Here is a 27,151-nt window from a genome sequence, read left to right on the forward strand (position 1 = left end):
CTTTAAACTTGTGGACTGCTGTCTTCATTCCCAAAATGTCTGGTCTCAAGTCTTTTCCAGCCTTGAGTTATAAAATAATAGTTTAATTTTGTAACTAGGTTTTGGATGAGTCAATTGAGTTTATTGTTTGGCAAATGCTGATATAAACCTGCTGCTGTAGCTCAAAGGTGAGGCTGAGAGGCTTGGGACCGGAGGCTTGTGGTGCCAGGATGGACCGGAGACTGAGGCTGGAGACCAGGGGCCTGCAGCACCGGACCAGAGGGTAACATCACCAAGCTCATCTGAAACACTAAAATCCTCAGAGGTTTAGGTCTGGTTTTGATCAACTTATGACTTTACATCTGTGCCAAGCTGTGATTTGAGTTAATTCATACCGGTTTTGTGTAGGAGTCATATGAGCCATTATTGTTTCTGGTGCTGCTATGACCGTAGTGGATGAATTGCTGAACGCAACAATCTGCAGACGTTGTCTAATTTAAGTGTTTAAATATGTTTTAAATTAGTCTTCCATTTTACAAGTGAACCTCGGATGCAGGAGGTGGGGTGTATTGCGCCCCAAGGTGATTTACTGCTGACACCAAGTGTGTTTGTAACCAGACCAGGAATCCATGGCTGAAGGAGCTGATGGAGGAGCCGCGCTGAAGGCCCTGCCTGGTGGAGGAGCTGATGGAGCTCCTGCCTTGTGGAGGAGCCGTGCTGAAGGCCCTGCCTGGTGGAGTAGCTGACGGAGGCCCTGCCTGGTGGAGGATGTCTGTCGTGGGGTAGATGGAGCCTGACTCTGAAGTGACCATCACACTCACTGCCACTTCTCGTAGAATACTGCTACCACAAACCACCGGCGTTTGTACCATATATACCAGACGACTACATCTGTTTTACCACATGTTGCAGCAAGCCTTCCGCTGTCTGTTCCAAACCAGGACACTGGTTTGGAGGAGAGCTGATGGAGGAGCTGATGGAGGAGCTGATGGAGGAGCTGATGGAGGAGTTGATGGAGGAGCTGATGGAGAGCAGATGGAGGACAACTGGGAATCGACCAACAAGGATTCCTAGTAAGTTTGTACTTACATGGTTGACCTAAAGGGCAAAATAGAGCTGTTACTTTGACATGCGTTGACAAACTACCGCTGTGTTTTCTTACTAGAACGTGCTTCTGGAGCGGAGGCCAGCTGATAGGGGAGCCGTGAATCTGGAGGATGACGTCACTCTACCAATAAGGATTGTAAGTTTGTATCAACAAAGTGGAAATAAAGGGCTTAAAATTAAGACAAACTACAAGTTTGTTACCAGACGTTGGGACCAGACTTGCGCTTTTTGTTTCAGACCAGGACTCTGGCTGAGGAGAGCTGATGGAGGAGCCATAAAGTAAGCAGTGGACTTAACGCAGGATTAGTTTGTCCAGTAGAAGTTAAGGCGTACTACTGTGGTTGGTTACCAGACAAACTACAGCTGCTACTTTGTAACGCGCCATTAGATCCCAACTACTCCTGTGTTTGTGACCTTACATTAGAGACCAACTACTACTGTGTTTGTGACCTTACAATAGCGACAAATTACGTTTGTAACCAGACCAGGAATCTGGAGGACTGACGGAGAAGCCGTACATCTGGAAGGCAAATCCTGAGGACGATCAGGACTCTACCATCAAGGATTCCTCGTAAGTTTGCATTATCTGGATATAGTGGACTAGGTAGGGGGTTGGGGGTTCAACTCTCAAACCAATGGTGCCGGGTTCAAGTCCTCAGAATACAGTGATACGTTCTTGAGCAAGGCGCCCTAAAGCCTGCCTGCTCCCTAATGACGTCTCTTTGGTTCAGATAATGTTGCATCTTTTGAATATTGAACCTAATCAATGTCCTTGTTTGGTCTTTGTAACCAGACCAGGTATCCATGGCTGAAGGAGCTGATGGTGGAGCCGTGCTGGAGGCCCTGCCTGGTGGATGAGCCGTGCTGGAGGCCCTGCCTGGTGGATGAGCCGTGCTGGAGGACCTGCCTGGTGGAGGAGCCGTGCTGACGGCCCTGCCTGGTGGAGGAGCCGTGCTGACGGCCCTGCCTGGTGGAGGATGTCTTTCGTGGGGTAGATGGAGCCTGACTCTGTGACATCACACTCACTGCCACTTCTCGTAGAATACTGCTACCACAAACCACCGGCGTTTGTACCAATATACCAGACGACTACATCCGTTTTACCACACATTGAAGCAAGACATCTGCTGTTTGTTCCAGACCAGGACTCTGTCTGAGGAGAGCAGATGGAGGAGCTGAGACGCTGGAGGACAACTGGGAATCGACCAACAAGGATTCCTCGTAAGTTTGTATTTACTTTTGTGACCTTACATTAGAGACAAACTACTACTGTGTTTGTGACCTTACAATAGAGACAAATTACGTTTGTAACCAGACCAAGAATCTGGAGGACTGACGGAGAAGCCGTACATCTGGAAGGCAAATCCTGAGGACGATCAGGACTCTACCATCAAGGATTCCTCGTAAGTTTGCATTATCTGGATATAGTGGACTAGGTAGGGGGTTGGGGGTTCAACTCTCCGGCAACCAATGGTGCCGGGTTCAAGTCCTCAGAATACAGTGATGCGTCCTTGAGCAAGGCGCCTTAAAGCCTGCCTGCTCCTTAATGACGTCTCTTTGGTTCAGATAATGTTGCATCTTTTGAATATTGAACCTAATCAATGTCCTTGTTTGGTCCGGGCAGACACACCTTAGCTGAACCTCACCTGATCCTGTTTGGTCGGGGGCAGACGCACCTGAGCTGAACCCCACCTGATCCGGACATCCTGCTGGTCCCGTCTCCTCAGTTCATCTGAGCCTCTTCCTCCAGAAGACATGCTGAGCTCAGCGGTCTGAGGCTGATGTATCAATGACCTCCAGTGGGAGTGATCTTCTTGACCCCACATGTAGCCGTGTGCTTCCACACGCCTTTCCCTCATGTCTGTCACTAACCTCATTACTTCACTACTCTCTACTCCTTCCCCTTCTTCCTTCTCCGTGGTTCGAACCTTTAATCTGAAGGAGTGTCTCCTTGAACCTTTACACTGAAGGAGCGTCTTCCTGCCCTCAGAGGGTTCAGCGTTAGGGTTGAGAGTCAGGGTTTAGAGTCAGGGACAGAGCTGGTCAGGGAGGGCTGGTTTTACATAAACCTTTTCACTTGCTTTCTGAATGGTGGTGACATTTTGAAAAGATTAATTTGGGAAAATGTTTTCCTCTGCTTTCCTTTACAAAAATATGTATTCAACTTCTGTGTTTGTAACCAGACCAGGTATCCATGGCTGAAGGAGCTGATGGTGAAAGAGCTGGTGGAGGAGCCGTGCTGACGGCCCTGCCTGGTGGAGGAGCCGTGCTGACGGCCCTGCCTGGTGGAGGAGCCGTGCTGACGGCCCTGCCTGGTGGAGGAGCCGTGCTGACGGCCCTGCCTGGTGGAGGAGCCGTGCTGACGGCCCTGCCTGGTGGAGGAGCCGTGCTGACGGCTCTGCCTGGTGGAGGATGTCTGTCGTGGGGTAGATGGAGCCTGACTCTGTGACCATCACACTCACTGCCACTTCTCGTAGAATACTGCTACCACAAACCACCAGCGTTTGTACCAATATACCAGACGACTACATCCGTTTTACCACACATTGAAGCAAGACTTCTGCTGTTTGTTCCAGACCAGGACTCTGTCTGAGGAGAGCAGATGGAGGAGCTGAGACGCTGGAGGACAACTAGGAATCGACCAACAAGGATTCCTCGTAAGTTTGTATTTACTTACATGGTTGACCTATAGGGCAAAATAGAGCTGTTACTTTGACATGCGTTAACCAACTACCGCTGTGTTTTCTTACTAGAACGTGTTTCTGTAGCGGAGGCCAGCTGGTAGGGGAGCCGTGAATCTGGAGGATGACCATCACTCTACCAACAAGGATTGTAAGTTTGTATTAACCAAACAAAGGGGAAATAAAGGGCTTAAAAATCTCTCGAACTATGTTTGTTACCAGACTTTAGGGCCAGACTCGCGCTGTTTGTTCCAGACCAGGACTCTGGCTGAGGAGAGCTGATGGAGCCAAGACTCTGGAGGACGACATCACTCCACCAACCAGGATCCTCGTAAGTTTGCCTAAAAAAAAAAGAGTGGACTTGTTGTAACGCAGGATTAGTTTGTCCAGTACAAGTTACGGCATACTATCGTGTTTGTTTACCAGACAAACTACAGCTGCTACTTTGTTACGCGCCATTAGAGCCCAACTACTCCTGTGTTTGTGACCTTACATTGGAGACAAACTACTACTGTGTTTGTTACCTGATATCGGAGACAAACTACTCCTGTGTTTGTTACCTTGCATTAGAGGCCGACTGCTGCGGTGTTTGTTACCTTACATTAGAGACAAACTACTACTGTGTTTGTTACCTTACATTAGAGACGAATTACGTTTGTAACCAGACCAGGAATCTGGAAAACTGTTGGAGGAGCCGTACATCTGGAAGGCAAATCCTGAGGCCCAGCAGGACTCTACCATCAAGGATTCCTCATAAGTTTGCATTATCTGGACATAGTGGACTAGGTAGGGGGTTGGGGGTTCAACTCTCAAACCAATGGTGCCGGGTTCAAGTCCTCAGAATACAGTGTGTCCTTGAGCAAGGCGTACTAAAGCCTGCCTGCTCCTTAATGAATTATCTTTGGTTCAGATAATGTTGCATCTTTTGAATATTGAACCTAATCAATGTCCTTGTTTGGTCCGGGCAGACACACCTGAGCTGAACCTCACCTGATCCTGTTTGGTCGGGGGTTGACACACCTGAGCTAAACCCACCCTGATCCTGACATCCTGCTTGTCCCGTCTCCTCAGTTCTCCTGAGCCTCGTCCTCCAGAAGACCTGCTGAGCTCAGCAGTCTGAGGCTGATGGATCAATGACCTCCAGTGGGAGGGATCTTCTTGACCCCACTTGTAACCGTGTGCTTCCACACGCCTTTCCCTCACATCTGTCACTAACCTCACTACTTCACTACTCTCTACTGCTTCCTCTTTTCTTCCTTCTCTGTGGTTTAAACCTTTATACTGAAGGCGCGTCTTCCTGCCCTCAGAGGGTTTAGCATTAGGGTTGAGAGTCAGGGTTTAGAGTCAGGGACAGAGCTGGTCAGGGAGGACTGCTTTCCCACAAACCTCTTGACTTGCTTTCGGAATGGTGGTGACATTTTGAAAAGATTCATTTGGTAAAATCTTTTCCTCTGCTTCCCTTTACAAAATTGTATCAAACTTCTGTCAAGTGTTTTTGTTTGAATATTAAAATCCCACATTGACTTCTACATGTTTGGTGCGGTTCATTTAATTGTCCTTTAACTTGGTTAATGTCAAGCTAAACTCCTGCAATACATTAATAGCCATGATTGTTATTCGGCAATGTTCACATAATCCATTTTGTAAAAATATGAAACCCCAATATTGCTACTAAATTCAAGCCTATTCATGTATTTAAAGGCCCACTATGCAAGATCGGGAATTTCTTCGTTGTTTTCTTGGTTTGGCACGCACCTTTCTCTACACAGCGCCCCCTACAGCTTCGTAGTAGATATTTTACAACACTGTCGTAACAACTCGTTGACGACCCTTCCCCATGCACTTCTACGCTAGCCATGTGCATTTGTTTTCAAAGAAGCCGGCGAATGCGTGGCGCTGTCATGCCAAATTTGTAACGGCTGCCAAATTTGTACCGGGCGCGTCATCCATACGTAATCCATTCCAAACCTGCCTGGCAACAGATGATCGCGTTGTCCGTTGCCTGGCAACGGACGATCGCGTCGAATGACGTGAAAGGTTCCCGAACACATTTGCGAACCTTCAAGCTCGTTCATTCGCACTAGTCCGTTATCTGTATTGTGCTATTTCGTCCTTGACCTGCTTTAAACACTCAGTTTACTTGCTAAATTTGATTAAACAATTAAATACAATACAAATATAAAGTAAAAACAAGTGTTATCTAGCGATCCGTTTTCTGTATTATGTTATTGCGTCTTTGGCGCGAATGTTTTTTGAAACCCGCTTTAAACACTCAGTTTACTAGCTAAATTTGATTGAACAATTCAATACAAATATAAAGTAAAAACAAGTTATCTAGCCATCCGTTATCTGTATTGTTATTTCGTCTTTGGCAACATGAGCGCAAATGTTTTTTTGAAACCTGCCTGGCAACGGACAACCCTTACGTAATCAGTTGTCCGTTGCCTGGCAACGGACAACTGTTGACGTGCCCGGTACAAATTTGGCAGCCGGTACAAATTTGGCATGACGGAGCCATGTCCGAAGTAGATGAAGTGCGGACAAGGTTATACATTTTTAAAACTTTGTATTGCAATAAACATAAATCCATCCTTTTTTATAGTTGACGGGGAGAATTTATATCCTAGATTATAATTGTTTTATTTTAGGTTGAACAGAACAATCAGTGTAAGAGTGTTGGCCAACGTAATAATCTAAATAAACAAGAACCTGGATTCGGGGATTCAGCCTGTATCTGGGGGACGAGACAGACGAACGGCAAACACCCATGGAAACAAAGGAAATGAAACACACAGGGCTCACAACAAAATGGTTGAGCAAACACATTTGTACGGAGACTATCAACATCAAGAATACCACGAAGACAAAGTTCACCCAAGGGTACTTTCAATTTCAAAAGCAACACGGCCAAGTCTGCGTCTGATTTGCAGACTTCTTTTCCTTTCAGTTCACGCTATTCCTGAAAAGCTTGCCCAACGTTTACTCGTGTCTGGCCTCTCTGTCGGTCAGTCTCCCTTTTCTCTTATTCTGTTCCTCCGACATTGGGTTTCTCTGACTCTTTTTAGTCGGCTGATCTATGATGAATGTAACAATCCCATTTAGTTACTTGTATTTATATCGAGCCGGTTCCGTGTTTGGGGGTCTGTACCGTAAAGCAATTTGTTACTTCGCGAGACCCGAGACTCCCGCGAGAGTGGGCGGCGGGTTGCCGGCAGCAAACTATTCCCTTGCTCCGCCAAGATGCGCAAGGGGGAGTCGAAACAACGAACAATCGAACAAAAATGTATAATAGAACCATCGCAATGACTCTTAGCCCGTTATATTAAGGTAAATCAAGCCAAAGAAGTTGCATAGTTCCATTTCACTCGTGTCTGGTCTCTTTCCTGGTCCAACTTCTTTTTATTCTTCTTTTGTTCCACCGACAGTCGCCTCTTGGGTCCCTTATCAATTGATTGATCCATGATGAATGCAACAATTGCCTCGCAACTGGCTGTTTATATCTAGCCCGTGCCATGTTTGGGGGTGTGTCTGTGCCGTAAAGCATTTTTCGAAACTACAATCTGACTACATTTTCGAGGCGCGATTGGATACTTCCGCTGCGTCACATCCGGATTGTGTCGGCCCGAACAGAGCAAGTTGAATATGCGCTTTTTCCTTGGAGAGGCGTCATGGGGCAATGACACACCCACCAAACGACCCAGAAATGGTTGCAGAACCATCAGAATAACTCTCAACCTGCATAATTAATGTAATTTTGGCTAGAAAAGTTGCATAGTGGGCCTTTAACAATGTACATACTGCCCCGCAGGCCATTTTCTGCTACTACAACACGTTCAATCCACCAACTCGTCTCACATCAACGTACTATAGCTACGTTGGTTCAAACGGAAAATGTAGTTTGGTGTGAGACTGTTGTCCAGTAGAGGGAGCTGTCAAACACCTTAATTATACAGGAATGTCTGTATTTACATTTTAAAATGTTCATGGGCGGGTTTGTCTGCAAATAACTGCCTCCAGCAACAGGATTGGTCGAAACATATGAAGTGAAAGAAATAAAAGCCCAGTTCACCAGATCTGAGGTCAGCTGCGGCCAGTTTTTGGATCATGAATGTATTGAGTGAACGACGTCTGAGCTAAATATTAACCACCTGGAACTTGGTTTCCTGGAGCTCGGAGGACGGCAGGACGCGTGTTTACCTGGTCGATTAGGCGCTGAACGCAGACCCTGAACCCAGACATCCTAATCACAGACCCTGTGTTTAATAAGCCCTGAATATAATTTTTGGGTTAAAAAAATAAATAAAAGTAAAAATATTTGTAATTATTTATAAGTACTAGCCTAGTCTAGATAGTCCTTCTGGCAAGAGAATAAAAAGATTATGTTTAAAAACATTACCTTTTTACCACCTCAAGTGAATGAACCTATCCCCAGTCAGAATAGTGTGTGTGTAAAGTCTGTCTCACTTGTATTAATTTTACTCGATAACTCAAATAACTTGAACGGGACTTTAGACATTTGGGGATAAGCAGCACAGCAGTCAGGTAGCTATTTTAAGTAGAGCTGTCAGTTAAACGCGTTATTAACGACGTTAACGCAAACCAAATTTAACGGCGTTAAAAAATGTAACGCGCGATTAACGCAATTATTTTATAAAAAAAAAATAAAAAAAAATATTTTTTTGGGCTCAAAACAAAGAAGCAGTAGCCTGACTGCTATGTTCAAATGACATTTGTTCAAAGCAGTCGTTTAATTGCACTATAGGCTCTCTTTTTGCATCGTCCTGTTTTGATCAGTATACGCCAATGTTGTTATCAATAAAAAATCATTTGCACAAGGCAAACCGATACACTTCACCATGTTGATAAGAGAATTAAAATTAGAAGAATTATGGGACAAAGAAATCAAGGGATATTTAGCATAGAAAAATAATTTGCGATTAATTGCGATTAATCGTGAGTTAACTATGACATTAATGCGATTAATCACGATTAAATATTTTAATCGCTTGACAGCTCTAATTTTAAGCTATAATAAACTGCGCATTTTTTTTATTTAGGTGAAGCATTATGAAAAATGTTCATGCAAAATAAAGCATAGAAATCATTTTGGCATTTTCATTTTCCGTCTGGGCCAAGCCCCGGATGTTTATGAAACCTAGAAACACCCCTGGCTTAAGGAGTGGACCCATCAAAAACTAATTTCACAAACGCATGTTTTTGCATTCATAATAGAGTGGCGAAGTCACGCCTCTTCCGGTAGAACTCACGGGACCTATGAGATCGAAAAATATGACTGGGTGTCCATGGAGAGAAAATAATTATTTTCTGGTCCCAGTCTTTATATGCCCTGGATTACACATATGTTGTTTGTGGATTTAAATTATAATTTTTCATGCAAAGAAAACTAAAAATGTTCGTGAAGAAGTTTGATAATTTTAGGTTTTATGTGAGGCACAGAGATGGCACATAACTAAAACTCTCCACATGCCCCGACTTATAGCGTTTTTCACCTCTTTCTATGCTTTTATCCTCGCCTTGAAAAAAAGTGGTGAAGTGGAGCAGAGAGATCGCCATCTCTCTGCCGAGTTCCAAGTGCGGGTGTGGTGACGTATATCATATGCGTCGAGAGCAGCGAAGAGCTGTAGTTCACAAAGCGGCCTCACATAAAACCCAAAATTATCAAACTTCTACATGCTTCACGAACATTTTTAGTTTTCTTTGCATGAAAAATTATCATTTAAATCCACAAACAACATATGTGTAATCCAGGGCATATAAAGACTGGGACCAGAAAATAATTATTTTCTCTCCATTGACACCCATTCATATTTTTCGATCTCATAGGTCCCATGAGCTCTACCGGAAGGGGCGTAAGTCATTAGCCATTTACGTCAGTGGGGGTGGCAAGTGGAATCACGTGACAGCACTTGGACGTTGGATGTCCATGTCATACAAGCCGCAGCGAGGCATATGCGTAGTCTAGGAGGCGCTAGAATAGTGGCCCCTCGATCAGTTACAGCTATTTTAGCAACGTAATTGGAAAATACAGCCGCCAGAGGGCGACCAACAACTTTATGTTGTTGGTCAGAAGTAAACTGATGATGTCATGAGAACACATTGTTTTACAGTCTATTGATTATAATTTTCATCAAATATGGCTATATTAAACTACTAGGTAATGAAAGATGAGGAGAATAAAACAACCTGGTATGAGTTTATTATTACGAAAGCAAAAAACTTCTAACAAAGTTACGAATATTGTTTTTATTGATATTAAAATAGAAAGATACATGCATTGTTAAAAACATAAATATAATATAATCTGTATTTGTTTTGTAAATTGGCCACTTGATACAAATACAAATAAAAAATGTAAAATATAGTACTTTCCAAAGTAAAAGTTCTCTCTGCTGGTGGAGCCACAAGCTCAGTGTGTCTGACAATAGATGTGGGATTTGAGTCCATACCAACTCAAATCTTCCTTGTCGTATTTCCTCGTCGGTATCAAATGCCAACCTTCTTTTAAAATGACCTTTTCACAATAAAAGGCACATATCTATTTCAGTTTCTTCTTTCGGCCTACCTATTGATACATGCTAATAGATGCATCAATGTCTTTGTGATTATAGTGGATAATAAAGAGTTCAATACAACGCAATGTATGTCTCAACACAAAAAGTTTGAGAGATGTTGTATGACAAAGCTCAACTATGATACAGCGTATAATACATGTGAGATATAAACAGAAGGCCAAGTGGTAATTCAACATGCCGATGTATAATTATTATTATTATCTAAATTATCACTGGTTTATGGGTGTCATGGTCAAGCTGTTTGAGTTTGAATTCACAAACCTGTTCATCCAAATGCCCAGTATGCCATCTCCTTTTCTAACATGGTGAACCGCACAAAATATATTAAACAATTTAGAGACAGGATTTAGGAAGAGTTCATAGGTGTAATTAATTCCAATGTCTATCGAACTTCAATGCCAATTAAAATAGCACCACAAACCTACAACAAAAATAATTCAGTGACCTCTAGTAACACTCATTGGACCTTTACACACGCAAATTCATCTCTCAGCACCAAAATAAAGGCAATCAAATAAACTCCAATTTCGCAATGGCTGCAATGTAATATATTCCTAATTGCAAATGTAATGGTCATTCAACATATCAAAATACATCACATGTTGACCATTAAACATGGGTGTAGTCTCGTATATAAAGAGTCCACTATATAGCAGAAACAAAACAGAAATATGTATTTACATTTCACTATAAAAACACTGCATGGCTAACCAACAATTAGGTCAAATTCCTGCAAGCACAATATTTATAATTTTCCAAGAAAATCAACTGGATAAAAGCATTGCTCTGGTTTAAAAGGCAGCGTAAATCTACGAATACTCCTTCTCTCAAACAGGTGTACAAAAGGGTTTTAAAGGACACTGCTCATTGATTCATGATTGAGCAGTGTCCTGAGAAATCCCTTCCTCCGTCACAAATCAAAATAACTATGCTTGTCATTAAATAACAGCAATCTGTTAATAATAATTCTTCAACCTCTTCTTATTATACATCTAGGGAAAGACTCTTAGGAGAGACACACATAGTCACACTTTGTTCATTAAATCAAAGTCATTGGTGCGCCACATAGACAGACAGACGCACACACACCTCAGGATGAGATTGTCAGCCATTTAGAAAAACATAATAAAAACATCAAAAAAATAAAGCTATAAAAACTCCTCTAGATACTCCATCAGGGGGGGGGGGGTCCCAGGTGTGTGACACAGTGGAGAGCGGTTGCCGTGGCTACACCATGAACTGGGTGTAGCCCTCGGCGCCGGTGACGATGACGTCCATCCAGATCCTCATGGCCTCGGGGGAGGGGGCCACCATGTAGTAGACCCGGTCGTGGGTCTTCACACTGAAGGTCAGGGACGGGTTGGGGCTCTGGGGGGCAGAGAGAGAGAGACACGGATACAGAGAAATGGGTTCATATTATTATAGTTTTTAAATGGGACATTGTGGTTGAACTTAGGGCCGACTTATATCTTTTGGTGCGTCCTTGTTATTTTTCTCACACACACACACACACACACACACACACACACACACACACACACACACACACACACACACACACACACACACACACACACACACACACACACACACACACACACACACACCTTGTGCGCGTTCTTCAAGTGGTCGTAATACACTTCCTCGATGGCTTGGAAGTAGATGACTCCTTTCAGTTTGGCTTCATGCTTGTCTGCAAGGAAGGATGAACACATGAGCTCACTTTCGACAGCATTCAACACCGTGTTGTTGTGTTGCACACAATGTCAACTTAAGCAATGTTAACTTCAGGAACTTGCATGTAAACACTTTTATTAACAACGTTGAAGCAACGACCACGCAGTTGCTTCAACAAAGTTGTGACTTGTTTTGGTTCTGCGTCTAGTTTACGTCAGCAGACCAATCAGTAGGCAATCAGTGTAACTTTGCGTCGCCTCGACACAAGGTTACACTTTTTGTGAAGCCCATCAGGCCCTTGTGGTGGATGCAAGGAGGGTACATAAGGATGTAATGGGTCCGGAAAACTCCCTTGCGTTGCGTCAACGTGGAACCATAACTAAGCCTTAACAACAACCCCCCCCCCCCCCCCCCCCCCCCCCCCCCCCCCCCCCTCCGAAAGCTCCCGGGGGGCTCACCTGCGTAGTAGGACAGCGTCCGGCGGTTGCGGTCGAAGACGAACCAGCGCTTCTTCCAGGTCTTGATCTTGCCGCCCATCTTGACCAGGTAGCCGCGGCAGGTCTTCTCCGTGAGCGACAGGTGGAAGCAGGTGTCGGCGCTGTGGCCGGCCGACTCGATGTGCGAGCGCAGGTCGAAGTCGTCCTTGCGCACGGGCAGGTAGCGGGTCAGAGGTCGCGACTGGAACGGAGGAATTTAGAAATGGAAGATTTTTTATTTGAATAATCCACTAAAGCTGCCAGAGGGGAGATTTGACAATTATGAAACGCGAGAAGAAAAGAGCTGGAGGATTTCAATCAGGAAAGCGATGCCCTAATTGGTCAGAAATGAAAAGGAGGCAGACTGAAGCCCAAATAGTCTCTTACAGAGGAAGGGACAGTCAAATAGAAACAGAAAATTCTCACAGAGAATTAGCTCACAGACAGCTGTGACATTTCTAAGAATTTCCCTTTAATAAGCCCCTTAAATATCAAATGAGTGAATCCTTTCAATGATCCAAAATGAATCAACGCTCCTTCAAAGGAGGAACACAAACAAAAAAACGAATCAAGGGAAACAACTCAACACAAAGTCTCTCTCTCTCTCTCCAACCTGGGCCCTCTGCTTCTCCCGCAGCTTGACCTCTCGGTCGATCAGCTTCTGTCTCCTGCTGGTCTCCTCCTGCAGCCTCTTCTCCAGGTCCTCCCGCCGCCGCCGCTCCTCGTCAAACGCCTGCTTCCGCACCTCCATCTCCTGCTCCTGAAAGGGTTCAGAAGCACGCAAGGCTGTGTGAGACGCAACCCAATGTGCCCAACGTGGGGGTCCACCTAGGGGGGGGGGTCCACCTAGGGGGGGGGTCCACCTAGGGACTATCTTTGATTTGATCTTTGATTCAAGGTGATGTGCCCAAACCGGGGTTTGGGCACATCACCTTTAATCAAAGCATCCATCCATTTAGTTAGCCGCGACCTGCCGCGGCTAACTAAATGGCGTATATTATTGATGTTTGTAATGAACAAATCCATGCAGCATTTTAAACTTATTTGAGTGGTTTCCAGAACTGCACATGTAATGGGACTGCACGTTTATTTGAATTCATCAGATCACTTTCCTATTTCAGTGGCAGCCATGTGGGCTTTGATACAGCGGCATATTTGCAGCTTCTGGTATTCTTTTTGGGCCGATGTATTTTGATATTTGATCCAGAAAAGGGCAAGAAATAAAGCTTGGGTTTCTAGTTTCTATGTATGTGTATATCATATATTGTGTGTGTTTGTATGCGTATGTGTATGTGTGTCTGTATGTGTTAAGGATATACATTGTGTGTGTGTGTATTTCACCTTGTGCTCCAGAAGGCGGCTCTTCTCTGCTTGAGCTTCCAGTAGCATACGTTCCATTTCCTCCATCCTGGCCACGTTGGACGTGCTGGCACTACACACAAACACACACACATACACAAAAAGACACAATTAGCACTGTGTAGTCAACAGAAACACATTTCTTATAAAAAAATAATGTAATGAAAGATCTAAACAGCATGTTCCGCTCTTACACATCTGAATTAAAGATTTGAGGTATGCATGACTTTTTGTGTGTGTGTGTGTGTGTGTGTGTGTGTGTGTGTGTGTGTGTGTGTGTGTGTGTGTGTGTGTGTGTGTGTGTGTGTGTGTGTGTGTGTGTGTGTGTGTGTGTGTGTGTGTGTGAGAGATTGTGTATGTGTATTGGCAGCCAATAAAAGCGGTCTGCTGCTTCTCATTTCCACTTCAAAAGGAACACCTGGAACCATTCTTCGCAACGACTCTCTCTCTCCCGTGTCCAGACGTCATCACAGCCATCACACTCCACAAATCCCCCTTCTCCGTCCACCTCCCAATCCACTCCTAATCCACCCCCTCCCCATCTTTTCCTCATATCTTTACCTCCGTCCGATCACGTTTAGCCAAACCCTACATTCTGAACTTCTCTATCTGTACCTCCCATATCTCCACCACCAATACCTTATTCAAATCATCATTAGCATTAAAAACCTGCCTTCTCATTTGCAATCTGGGAAACCAATGACTATCGTCTGGCGTCGATTTTCCTCTTCTAACAACGAGAAGTATTGCTGGGCTTCAGGTGTCGCCGTATAATGGATTATGGATAATGGATATCATCTTCGTCTTCCAAGCATCGGCCATTGATTTCGGTAATTTCTGTCTTTGTTTCAGGACAAGACAACATTTTGGCTGTTTGCTTGCAAGCAACCAAAGCCCGATCAAACGTAATTGGTCGATGTAACCAGACTACAAACGGAAACCAGAAAGCTTCAGATGCCAAAAGCCTACAGACTCTGCATTCATCTGCAGATATCTGTTTATAGAGGACACATTATTTGCAAAGAATCATACAAAAGAGGCAACAAGTGAATAGTAGTGAATAAAAACTTTGCATGGGCCATTTCGTCCCACTGTGATTGATTGAGCTCGTACTCCTTGCTAGCACGGCGGGCAGTCGGGTCTTGATGGTAAAGACACATGGGTGAAACCTTTAACCTTTGCCATGGCCTCGCTCCAAATCATCATACTCATGTCTCACGTATGTGCATACTGCATACATGTGTCTTCCAGTATTGCTGCCTTGAAATGTTGAAGGCAGCTGCCTGACTGTTGTGTGGATGCCTGGTTACCCCTTTCTCTTCGAGATAACGTGTTTTTGATAGAATTCCTTGGAACGGACTTGGATTGGTCTACATATGTTAAACATGTGAAGAGAGTCTGTTGCTGCTGATCCCAGTTTTCAGGGACCAAATAATCAAAGGATATCTCCGGTATGTAGACCGAGACGTGATTCGTACTTATAAATAAACAACTGCTAGTAAAAAAGTACAATAGACTTGATCTGGACTTGAATAAATGGAAGTCAGACTACATATCAAGCATGTTATATGGTAGGACAACCGTTGCTGTTAAAGACAGTCAGCTAAAAGAGCCAGTTTGTTCCCTTGCTCTGGGAGTGAACAGACCACCATGGACCTGCCCACACAGGTTCCACACGCTGGATAGATAAGAGTCTTTGAAACAATAGGAGTAAGGAGGAAATTATATCTCCATGCATAATGCATAAAGTATGATGACATGGCATTAGACAAGAAACACACAAGCAAAGAATGATAAAAAAAAGACCTCGTCAGGAGGTCAATCAATTAGACAAATAACAAAAAAGTCAAAAGAAAACGCTTTACTTTTTGCTAACTGAACAAGCCTTAGCATGTAAACAAAATAAAGACGATATTCAGATTGTAATTGAGAGGCAAGGCTGCTCTGATCCTTTCGTTGTTCAGTGATACTCAAACTAGCCTTGCCTTAGGGTCGTCCTAGAAGATGTATTTTAGACATCTGTGATGGATTGCACTGTATACACATGGATACTGTCTGCGTCGTTTTATAATCTTAAAATCACATAGGAAGCACCATGGACGAAAAGAGCATTACATCATCAACCCCAGAGCTAACATCTACCCTGAACCCGCATGCGTGGCAGTTTGTATATACGTGGGTGTTTGTGTATTTTGGAGTGTTTGTGTACGTGTGCACGCGTGTGTCTGTGTTGGATCAAACAATCCTGATCCCAGGCATTCCAGGGAGTTGCCAGAGCTGCCCCAAGGATCCTCTCTCTCTCTGTCTCTCTCCCTGTGTCTTATCCCTGTGTCTCTCTCCCTGTGTCTCCTCCCTGTGTGTCTCTCTCTGTGTCTCTCTCCCTGTGTGTCTCTCTGTGTCTCCCTCCCTGTGTCTCTCTCCCTGTGTGTCTCTCTCTCCCTTGTTCGCCCTCATCCTCCCTCCCCCCTTGAAGAGTGTGCCACATCACTGTCTTTATTCACCAGTGAGGAGAGCCTAGCTTCACAGAGGTCCCGATTAGCCCTGGGTGAAATACACACGACAGACCTTCCTAACTGACACCATGCCACAGAAAAAGGGACACACTCAACAAAATTTCTCTTCCCGCCCTCCCCTTCCCGCCCCCCCCCCCCCCCCCCTCCTCTTGGGAATGGTTTACATTAGACTTTAGTCTATACAAACGTGTGTGTGCGTGTGCGTGTGCGTGTGTGTGTGTGTGTGTGTGTGTGTGTGTGATGAATGGGAGAACAAAACAATAGCAGCATACACTAAGAGATGGTATATGGGGAACACATAGAAAAATGCAATTAGGAAGGTAGTGATTTAGAGAAATTATAGGTGCCTCAGATAAACACCCTAGCATAAACACCTCTGATAAGCTCTGAAGTGTTCAATGTAAGAAGCATTTCGATTGGCTGCTTGCAGTTATGTCCCCTGCATCAGAACACCATCTACTACAACATAATCTCCACACTCCAATCAACATGCAAATTCCTAAGTTTAAGTAATTGAGGACTAAATCGTAGTTATAGTCGTAAAGGCAACTTAGACATTTCCAAAACAAACAGTTGTATAACAGTAATTACAGTGAGAGGTGATTTGTTGGCTGACTCAAGTGTTCCAGTGTGGGAGTGTGTCTCCCTTCATCTAAACAACATGAAATGGGGACGTTTTCAAAGATTTACATTGCAACATCAATGCAATGCAATGGTCTGTAAAAACCAAACACAGTTGACGAAAAAAAAAGTCCAGTAAAAACAAAGGCCTGAACAATTTACTCCATCCACATATGCTGGATATAAATCATGATGCTCAGATCAAAGCAAGGTCTAAAAAACAAAAGACAGCATTCCAGAAGAGACCAGAGAGGGATCATATTCCAATCCACTGTTTGACTAAAGTATTCCCGCTCAACCCAGAGAGACAAGTGGCCAGGAATTCTGTTACCTGCAGCAAGGAGCGATTTGAAAGGAGATACCCCAGTGCAGTTCATCTCTGCCAAAATGACCCTCCTTCTTCTCATACCTCATTTACATGCATATCTGTTATCCATCTGCCCTCTGGAATCCGGCTCTTTCCAGGCCAAGGCCTAAAAAACATTTCCCTTTCTCTGCACCCGGACACCGGTGTCTTACCTCAGGCGATGAGAGGGAACCCTCCTCACGGTGATGATTGACTCCATTCAGCCTACGTCTAAGCGAGGTTCGGGGTTTCAAAGCCCCTTCAAAAAAGAAATCACGACTTTTCCAAGAGACGTCTCTCAATCAGTTCAGCACTGATTGTTCTTGCTCAAAGGCGGTCCCATCTCTGGTCAGGTAGGATGAATCAAGGGCTCTGACGTTCAAGTCTTCCAGTACAGATCCATGTAAAGGTACGTTCCTGTAAGAAATCCCAACTGAATCCCAGACGCGGCACTCAGTGTGCAGAGCTGTGAATTCAGACCTAATCCTGGGAAACTTTTTACGATACTCAGGGATGGCGCCGCAAATTGGCAAATGGGACCGTTGGAAGTCTGCAGCTCTGCAGAGGCAGACTGAACCATTCGGAGCAGATAGAGGGAAGGACTGGGTGAAGGAGGGAAGTAGACTGAACCACTGTAAATTGGGGCCGAGGCGAGGAAGTATGCACCACACATGGTTTGAGTCCTGCTGGGAAGGGGGGCGTGGGGGTAATGGAGGGAGGTCACATTCTACCTCTGCATCTTGATTCGCTGCCTTCATCCTGACCAAGGGGGAATTAGATGATTGAATGGACGCTCGCTCGGAACGTGCACAGAGAGAGAGAGAGAGAGAGACACAAACACACACACACTCACATACGCAAAGCTATAGGTTTCCCTAGTTCTGTAACCCGAGTCCCTCGGATGCTAATCAAGTCTTCACAACACACACACACACACACACACACACACACACACACACACACACACACACACACACACACACACACACACACACACACACACACACACACACACACACACACACACACTTCCCAGAGGATTGACCGCATCAAGGCGGGAACCCACTGCTTTGCAGTTACACACTTTTTACATTAACCGACTTCACCCTCCTTCTTCCCCTTCATCCTTTGTTTGCCCCCCCCCCTCCCTCCCCCAACCTCCCTTTCTTTCAACAGTCCATGTTTCCCATTATTTAAACTAAAGAGACTTCTATGTTGTCAGTCCAAAAAACTGTAAAACAGTTCTTTAAGTTCATATTTTATGAACTTTTGAAATGTAAGTGCCGGCATTCTCCCTTTTAATGTCCGTTTCTGTTTGCTTTCTCAGATTCGTGTCAAATTTCCTGAGGCCAAAGGGAGAGTAGGACAGTGTGTGGTCGAAGAAAGTATGTCAAGTAAGTCCTTTCGAGTTGCTTTCTGCGGCCGTTAACGCACAGACACAGACACACAAACAACGTTCACCGCACCGACTGTCCCCCGCCAGCACTGACCTGGAGACGTTGTCGGGGGAGCAGGCAGAGATGCTGGTGTCTATGGAGTCCGAGCTGTCCACGCTCATGGTGTCAAAGGGCTGGTTGTCACGGTAACCAAACGAGTCGAGGTAAACGTTGGTCTGGGACGCCGCTCTGGAGGAAGGTTGACCTGAAAAAAAAATTAAGAAAAAAGGGCCAGCGGTCGTTAGCACACATCTTCGAGTGTATGAGTGTGTGTGAGTGTGAGTGTGTGTGTTTACCTGCCTGTAGCTCGCCCTCTGGGGTAATGGTTAGCTCATTAGCCCCTGACCTTATATCACAAATCCCTGCCACGGTGAAATGTATTCAGGTGTGCTCCGACCACCAATACAGAGAACATGAACACCCAAACAACAACACTCCCTATGGCGAGGTTGAAAACGCGTTCTTAGATATTCCTCAGGAAAAAGAGATTCAGTTCAGTGCAAAAAAAAGTGGTTTAAAAGAAAGCTCTCGGCTCACTCTGACACGATCGCCGGACTAACTGAATGACTCATCCAACACTCTTTAAACAGAGCTACTGGTCTCTTGACTACAGGAAGGGCACACACACACAGCTCTGATACCATCTGTCCCAGACAGTGGACCCACCCATCTGATGACCCCGCTCAAGGGACCACAAGGGACCTATGGGGCCAAATAAGCTCCCTTTCCTAAATAACTTCCATCCCCCCCCCCCCAACACACACACACACACACACACACACACACACACACACACACACACACACACACACACACACACACACACACACACACACACACACACACACACACACACACACACACACACACACACACACACACACACAATGGATCCCAGTCTCATAGACAAACTGGGAAACATCTGCTTGCATGCCATTCCTGCCTCTACCCCGAACCATAACCTATGATATGTGGTTCATGAATTAAATCCAAAAGGATGACAAAGCGTCCGACTGTGTGGTGAGTGCTGCATGATGTGTACCGCTGGGAGCGGGGAGGTCTGCCTGGTGGGACAGCGTGTTGTAGTGCTGAGAGTTTGAACCCCTCTGCGGTCGAACACACGAGAGTTCACCGTGGATCCAAGCGCCTTGAAAGGAAACGCAATAGAGACGACGGTGGGAAACACAACGAGCACCTCCTGGGGGGGTTGCGCTTGTGTACGAACCGCACGCACAAACACAGACACGCACGCATGCTCGTATACCACCTACGTGACATTTAATAGAGCTGCCTTTGACTAATCACATTCCAACATCTTTTCCGCTAAAAATACATGCGTATGTAAACAAGGGAGATATGGTTGGATCCACCCAGTAATGCACAGACACACACGCACCCACCCACCAACGCACATCACATGATGGCACCAAGTCATTTATGGTTCATCCGGCAGTAGATAAAACACTACCTTTATGCAGACGACGGGATTCTGACTCTTTGTTTGAGACGGAGAGCATTCTGGGTAGGAAGCTGCCACAGCTGGAGCTCTGCGCCAAGGGTTGGTGGGTCTGAACGGAAACCGGCGATAAGGAAAGAAATAATCGTCAATAGTTTGAAAACATTTACATAGAAAAAACTGAAGATTGTACAGAAAACTTCATGTTTCTAGAGCCTAGAAACATGATTTGTTTCTAGGCTCTAATACAATTTAACAAAGTATTCAACTCGATATGATAGTGTTTTGTGTGGTTCGGTGTGTGTGAGCGGAGAGGCGTACCTTGTTGGGGTAGCTGCGTCCGAGCGTGGCGCAGGAGAACTGGGAGGGCATGGGGGGCGTGGTCCTCTTCCTGGGTAAGGTGTCACTCATGTGAGTCCCGCCCTCCTTCTCGTACCGCTTCCTCTCCTCCAGATGTCGGAAGTGCTGGAGACACACGCGACGCAACACACACACACACGTAAATATACGACTGCTGATCGGAGACGACATTTTGCCAAGACACACACACACACACACACACACACACACACACACACACACACACACACACACACACACACACACACACACACACACACACACACACACACACACACACACACACACACACACACACACCGATGGATGCATACACATATACATGCCATAATGCACATACCGAACCATCCCATGACAAAAGTCGTACATCACACCAGGCATTTATTGAACAACGACACGCGCACACACCCTTTACCTGCCTGTGGCGGTGGCTGTGTGTTTTGACAGGGAGGGGGGGAGGAGAGTCGGAGGGGAGGGGGGAGGGCTCTCTGTAGGACACCATGTTCTCCGGCCAGTGAACAGAGGGCGCTTTGGATTGAGGGCGGGGGGGCCGGGTTGGGGGGGGAGAGGAGGAGGAGGAGGAAGGTTTGGATGAGGAGGAAGAGGAGGAGGAGGAGGAGGAGAGGGAGGAAGGTGGGGAGGTGGGGAGGGGGAATTTGTCAGACGCTGGGAAGGGACAGAGCTTTGGAAAGAAGAGGGCAACTCTGTCAGAAAAAGGGGAAAAGACAGGAAGGAGAGGTGGGGAAACAGGAAGTCCACAGGGTGGTCTATGTGTGGAGGAGGAATATTCCTAGCAATGGATTTTTCTGATGAAAAAAGGAAATATGACATATGACAACACACACCTCATCCTCGGACGATTTTGGAGCTCCGTCGTCGGGGGAGGAGCTAAGCTCGGATTCGGGGGAGGTATTGGTGTAAGTGGGGGCAGGGGCGGGATTAGAGTCCCCCCCGCGCTGGGAGTAAATGTCATTGATTTCACTGACTGTGACATAACCCTGGAACATACCAAGTCAGAAAACAGGGGAGAAAAAGAGGGTGAGTGGTGAAGTATGGAGTGATTCAGCCAAGGTGAGGATGATTAATTAGTCATTAGTTGTTAATACAATACAAAACATTTTATATAGCTGAATTTCAGTTTCAAAGCAAAATTGCGGATGGACATGACACAAAAAGTAGTAGTTTGACTTTTTTTTTGTAATTTAGTAGAACATTTGACAACAAACAGTTAACATCGTACAGTTAATATCGGTTATTAGTGGAACAGACAAGGCCTTGACACGTGATTCCTTAGTAAGACAGATGGAGCTGCAATTTCAATGTTAAGCTGTGCCCGTGTGTGTGTGAGTGTGAGTAGAAGCTGAGAGGAGCAGGTAGAAAATAAAGAAATATCCTGGTATCATTTGTTCTAGGAGTCATTCATGTTTTCCATCCCGTAAAAAAATGGACGAAATACATTTCAATGCCATTTCCTTCAAACACGAAGGGGGATAAAAGAAGTGGAAAACAAACCTAGGGAGGGAAAGGGAGGAAGAAATGTGAAGAAACATGGCAAGACGCTTCGCCATGAGAGAACGGAAACCCCAGACAAGACGTGAGAGGGTGAGGGGGTGAGGGGGGTGAGGGGGAGGAGAGGGAAGGGAAGATGGTGTACCTCTGCATTCTTTCTAGAGAGAGAGGAAAGAAGGGCTGCGAGGGCCCGCAAGTCAGCAGGAAGAGGAGGAGGAAACAGAGCGTTGTCACGACAACGGTCGCTAGCGGATCGACACACGTCAGCCAGATTTGCTATATTCTGGGATGCAAAAGGAGAGGAAAATGGAAGAGGTTTAGAGTGAGCGTTTGGCCCGGACGACCAAGCAGGTCCAATGCTTAGGGCGGATGTAAAGAGTCCCGACAGGTGTGACGTACCTCCCTCAAGGTGAAGCCCCGCCCCCCAGTGAGGTCAGCATATTTTCTCTCCAGACTGCTGAGGTTTTCCTTCTCCTACGAGGGCAGACAGAGTAACAAGAAACATGACTGGCTGAGGACTTGGAATGTTTTTCTTTCCATCCTTTAACAACTCCCAAAACAATCTAATGAACGGGAGCGTTTTTCGGTTTACGACAGGGAAATAACGAAACACATACAGACATAACCACAAAGGCGCAAATAAAAAAGTTTCAAGACGTCTCGCAAAAGCTTTCCTGAGAAACCGTGGGCATGATAATATATTTACTCCTGTAAGTGGATGATGTGCGTGCGCATGCACACACGCACACACACACACACTCGCACACACACACCCACCCTCTGTAGCATCTGTTCCAGGTTGCTTTTCTCCTTCAGGAAGCACTCTTTCTCTCGCTGGGCCTGCTGGGTAATTTGTGTGGCCTGCTTCTTAAGGGTAAGTAACCGCTCCTGCAATCAAACAGCAAAAACATTCATTTAACTTGACTTCACTGCCCTTACAAAGGCAAACCTTTGTAAACCTTTAAATGTCTTAACATTCTACTTGATTTCTATTTGTATAAGAGTATTATTCAGTTGGAATAGCAGCTTCAATTAAGTTAAACGCGTGGTTACGCATTAACATCCTCATCTGCGTCTTCATTATTATCAACAGACTAATCCCTGCCATTTTATTGGTGACGTACATAGAAAACCATGGCAGACCGCAGTATCTGTACAGGGAAACTGCAAATACTGCAGGCTCTCTTGGTTTTTGGTCCGATTTTGTAGTCACCATGATTTTAACATATTCTTTTCGCAAAAACAGAGTTTGAATCATGATGTTGTGTCTCAAGATAAAACATATATACCATAGCTAACTTTGAGTTGTATTTACCTATACCCAAAATAGCTGTTACTACGCTTTGCCATTGTAGGGCATTTTACCTAGAAGTAATTTACCTTTGCTCTAAGCAGAATGCATTTACCTTGGCTTTACACAGAACGAATTTAAGTTGGCTTTCCCCAGAATGCATTCAACTTTGCGCTTCACGTAGCTCTCTTAATATAAACACACTTTATTTATACTGACAAACAAACTAGGGGTTTGAAATGCAGCAGAACACTGCATTTGAGAACAAAGTATTACTAAAAACTTATACTGACCAACAAACTAGGGGTTTGAATTGCCGCAAGACACTGCTTTTAAGAGAAGTATTGAAAATTGAATATCATGTCACACATCTTTTCTCCAATGTCAAGTCTGATATTGGTGCTAAATCACACACACATACACAAACACACGCACACACACCTTGCGCGTGACCATGCTGCGCTGGTAGTCGGCGGCCTCGCGGAGGAGGTGCTGCGTCTGGTTCTCCTTCTCCTCGTCCTGCCGGCTCTCGCTCTCCAGCTGCTGGAACTCCAGGTCCTCGAAGCGCTTAGACTCCGCCTCCAGGGCCTCGCAGTCCTAACACATGCGCACACACACCGAAAAAAATATAAAACAGAGGAGAAAATAAAGCAAAATGAGAGCAGAAGAGTCGCTATTGTATTGAAGACCGCAGAAAGAAACGATAAACTGGTAAGTCACATGCCAAACCAAACACAGCTAATACCACACACAGTTAATACACCTAACAATCCGTGCATCACACTGAAAACTTCCCAAGAAATGATTGGAAGGTACATTTCCCATCCAATCAGCATACCTAATTGGTTTACATGAATACAAAACTTAGTTTGCCATTTCTTCCGTAATAGTTAAGAAGTGCATCATAAATGTTCACTTTTACAGAATTAATTGGAAACATTTCTTTTTACAAAAACACAGCAACAACAGACAGAAATGACAGAGAAAGACAAATGTCATTTGATAAACGCACGCTGATCTTCAACCCAGCAACACCAAGCCATGCAACGCACAACAGACGACCACCATGTTGCCTACACATACGCTCCCATAAACATCCATCGCTTTGGGCCCAGCATGCGTGTGTAAGATCTGCAACAACAGATGTCAGTATGAAGCATAGACAGAAAAAGACGCTCAATGATACAATACAATTCAATAAAACCGTGTGTTTTATAATAGGCAATGATTTCAAAAGCGTTAGCACCAACATACATAACAAAGTGATGCTTCGGACGGCTACACAACATATCAGCCCCTGGCAACATACAAGTGACTTGAGCATGAGGACGAAACAGAAAGGTGGGATGAACAGGACCAGGGGGTTGGCAGAGTCAGTATTACAGATTAATGGTAATAATAATTATTAGTTGTAGTAACACTGATATAATTGTGCGTGCGTGTGTCTGTCTGTGTGTGTGTCTGTGTCTGTGTGTGTGTGAATACGTTTATACATCTTAATTGGAACATTCACCTAATCATAAGCTTATGGTTATGTGTATTGTGTGTCATCTATTTTTTTATGATGTATTTTAAATATAGGATTTGTATCTGTATGTTTGTATGTGTGTGTGAGAGTGTCCATGTGCATGTGCTCGTGTGCGTGTGTACTGACCCTGACCAGCTGTTCCTGCAGCGGCTCCTTGGTGGCCTCAGGGCAGCTGTCCAGCAGGGTGCGCTGTTCACACACACTCTGAGCCAACCTCTCTACCCTGCCCCTCTCTATGCTCAACAGCTCGCAGGCCTGCCACACACACACACACACACACACACACACCCATATGTGCACGCAAATGCACATGACCGCAAACACACCCATACGTGCACACAAACGCACACGATCGCAAAACACGTACACATATACACACATTCACACATGCAGGCATTGGCAGGCGTGCACACAAACACACACACACACACACACACACACACACACACACACACACACACACACACACACACACACACACACACACACACACACACACACACACACACACACACACACACACACACAGGACAGAGAGGATAGCAGCGTTAGTGGGGTACACAGGAGGCACAGTTAGTTACTACGGCGACCGGGAGGCCTGACAGTCCTGCAGGGGCGGGGGGGAGGGGGGGGGGGAGGTAGAGCATGAGGTAATGAGGAGGAGCCGAGGGGAGGAGGTACGGGGGTTAGACAACGAGGAGGGATGAGATGGAGGAACGTATTGTTGTAACGTGGAATTAGGAGGTCATGGTTTTATGGATGTATATATGGATGGACTCACACACACACACATACACATACACACACACACACTCACTGTCACCCACACACACACAGCCCAGTAGCATGTCACGCTTTCAGCCACTAAACACAGAAGACCTCACACCCATCTCCCACATGGTTGGGTCTTGCCTCACTGCATTGAGGGAAGTCTGTACAAGACTCAACATCAGAAAAGAGCGCCAGACTTCAACTACACACTTGAGACACTCACCCCATTAAGACACTTTTCTTGGAAACACCCTGGGCTATCCCTCCAAACACAAATATACATTTCATACCTCACTGATGCTACACATGAATGGAAATACCCCCTCTCTCTTACACACATACCGGAGGACATAGCAGGACCACTGGAGAACTGCTGCAGCCTGTACAGTATTAGCAGCTGTATATTTGGACCACGGTGGCCAGAAGAAGGATTAACGCTCACACGACCCATCAACGAGACCCATGTGTGGTGCGTGTGTGTGCGCGTGTGTGTGTGTGTGTGTCGAAGTGCACACACGCATTCGTGAGGGGGCTTTGAGTAAAACTTAATTCAATAATGGCTGAATGCCAATAAACTAATACAATCCCTCCATCCACCCCATCCCTCAGGATTGACATCTGTTCACCGCCTTGTCGCTCGTTAACCTGGGCAGCTCACTGTGGAGAGCGCCCAACATTAGGTTCTGTACTTGGGGCAGCGACCCGGGTTGGATTCCTGCCCACGGTTCTTTGTTTCATGTCCTCCCCTCCTCTCCCCTCCCACACTTGGCTGTGTTTTCCTGAATTTTTGCAACAAAATCTCGAAAAATGGAAAACGTTATCCTAAGATACTGGTGACAATGACTCTTTTCTGGTCTTCCATCTTGGTTGAGGGACATCCTGTCTGCAGTGTCCCAGTCACAACAAACGTCTCTCTTACCTTCTCTTCCTCATCTGTGGGGGTCTACGTGTCCTTGTTGGCTGATTCTCACAACTTCCCCCTACATAGGAGCACCACATTGACAGCTGGTTTGAGTATCTCCACCCACCTTGTCCTTCTCCGTCTGGGCCCTGCTCTCCAGGGCGTCCATCTTGCTGTGGAGGTCCTCCAGGCCGTCCTTCTCCCTCTGGAGCGCAGACAGCTCCGCCTCCTGCTCCGCCTCCACCAGGGCACGCTCCACCTCCACCTGCAGGCAAACACACACACACACACACACACACACACACACACACACACACACACACACACACACACACACACACACACACACACACACACACACACACACACACACACACAAACAAACAAAAACACACACACACACAGTATGAACAACGTGTGTTACCAATTTATTGTACAACTTTTTTTTTCTAGCTTTTTTTTATCTGAACGTCAACGAATTCCATCCTGGGATTTCAAAAACTAAATCAAACCAAATCAAAAATGAATCAAATAACAGATCCAAACA

General features: G+C 45.4%; 1 protein-coding gene across 7 annotated transcripts in view; it reads right to left on the minus strand.

Annotated features, from left to right (window-relative positions):
- Positions 1–10,016: 10,016 nt before the first annotated feature.
- Positions 10,017–27,151, minus strand: part of phldb2b (pleckstrin homology-like domain, family B, member 2b) — a 44,718-nt gene continuing 27,583 nt past the window's right edge. For 3 of the 7 annotated variants that reach the window (XM_030348997.1, XM_030349004.1, XM_030349003.1), the window contains 15 exons: positions 26,732–26,869; positions 25,059–25,187; positions 23,846–24,001; positions 22,891–23,001; positions 22,513–22,587; positions 22,259–22,396; positions 21,450–21,602; positions 20,566–20,709; positions 20,257–20,356; positions 18,843–18,993; positions 13,855–13,945; positions 13,127–13,273; positions 12,496–12,715; positions 11,968–12,053; positions 10,017–11,728 (listed from right to left, as the gene is read on the minus strand). In XM_030348997.1, the coding sequence (XP_030204857.1) occupies positions 11,588–11,728; positions 11,968–12,053; positions 12,496–12,715; positions 13,127–13,273; positions 13,855–13,945; positions 18,843–18,993; positions 20,257–20,356; positions 20,566–20,709; positions 21,450–21,602; positions 22,259–22,396; positions 22,513–22,587; positions 22,891–23,001; positions 23,846–24,001; positions 25,059–25,187; positions 26,732–26,869 (1,980 nt within the window). In that variant the 3' untranslated portion in view covers positions 10,017–11,587. The remainder of the gene's footprint in view (positions 11,729–11,967; positions 12,054–12,495; positions 12,716–13,126; positions 13,274–13,854; positions 13,946–18,842; positions 18,994–20,256; positions 20,357–20,565; positions 20,710–21,449; positions 21,603–22,258; positions 22,397–22,512; positions 22,588–22,890; positions 23,002–23,845; positions 24,002–25,058; positions 25,188–26,731; positions 26,870–27,151) is intronic. The other 4 variants (XM_030348998.1, XM_030348999.1, XM_030349001.1 and 1 more) reach the window with 4 other exon arrangements.

This window comes from Gadus morhua, chromosome 23, assembly GCF_902167405.1.
Source record: "Gadus morhua chromosome 23, gadMor3.0, whole genome shotgun sequence".
NCBI lineage: Eukaryota > Metazoa > Chordata > Actinopteri > Gadiformes > Gadidae > Gadus > Gadus morhua.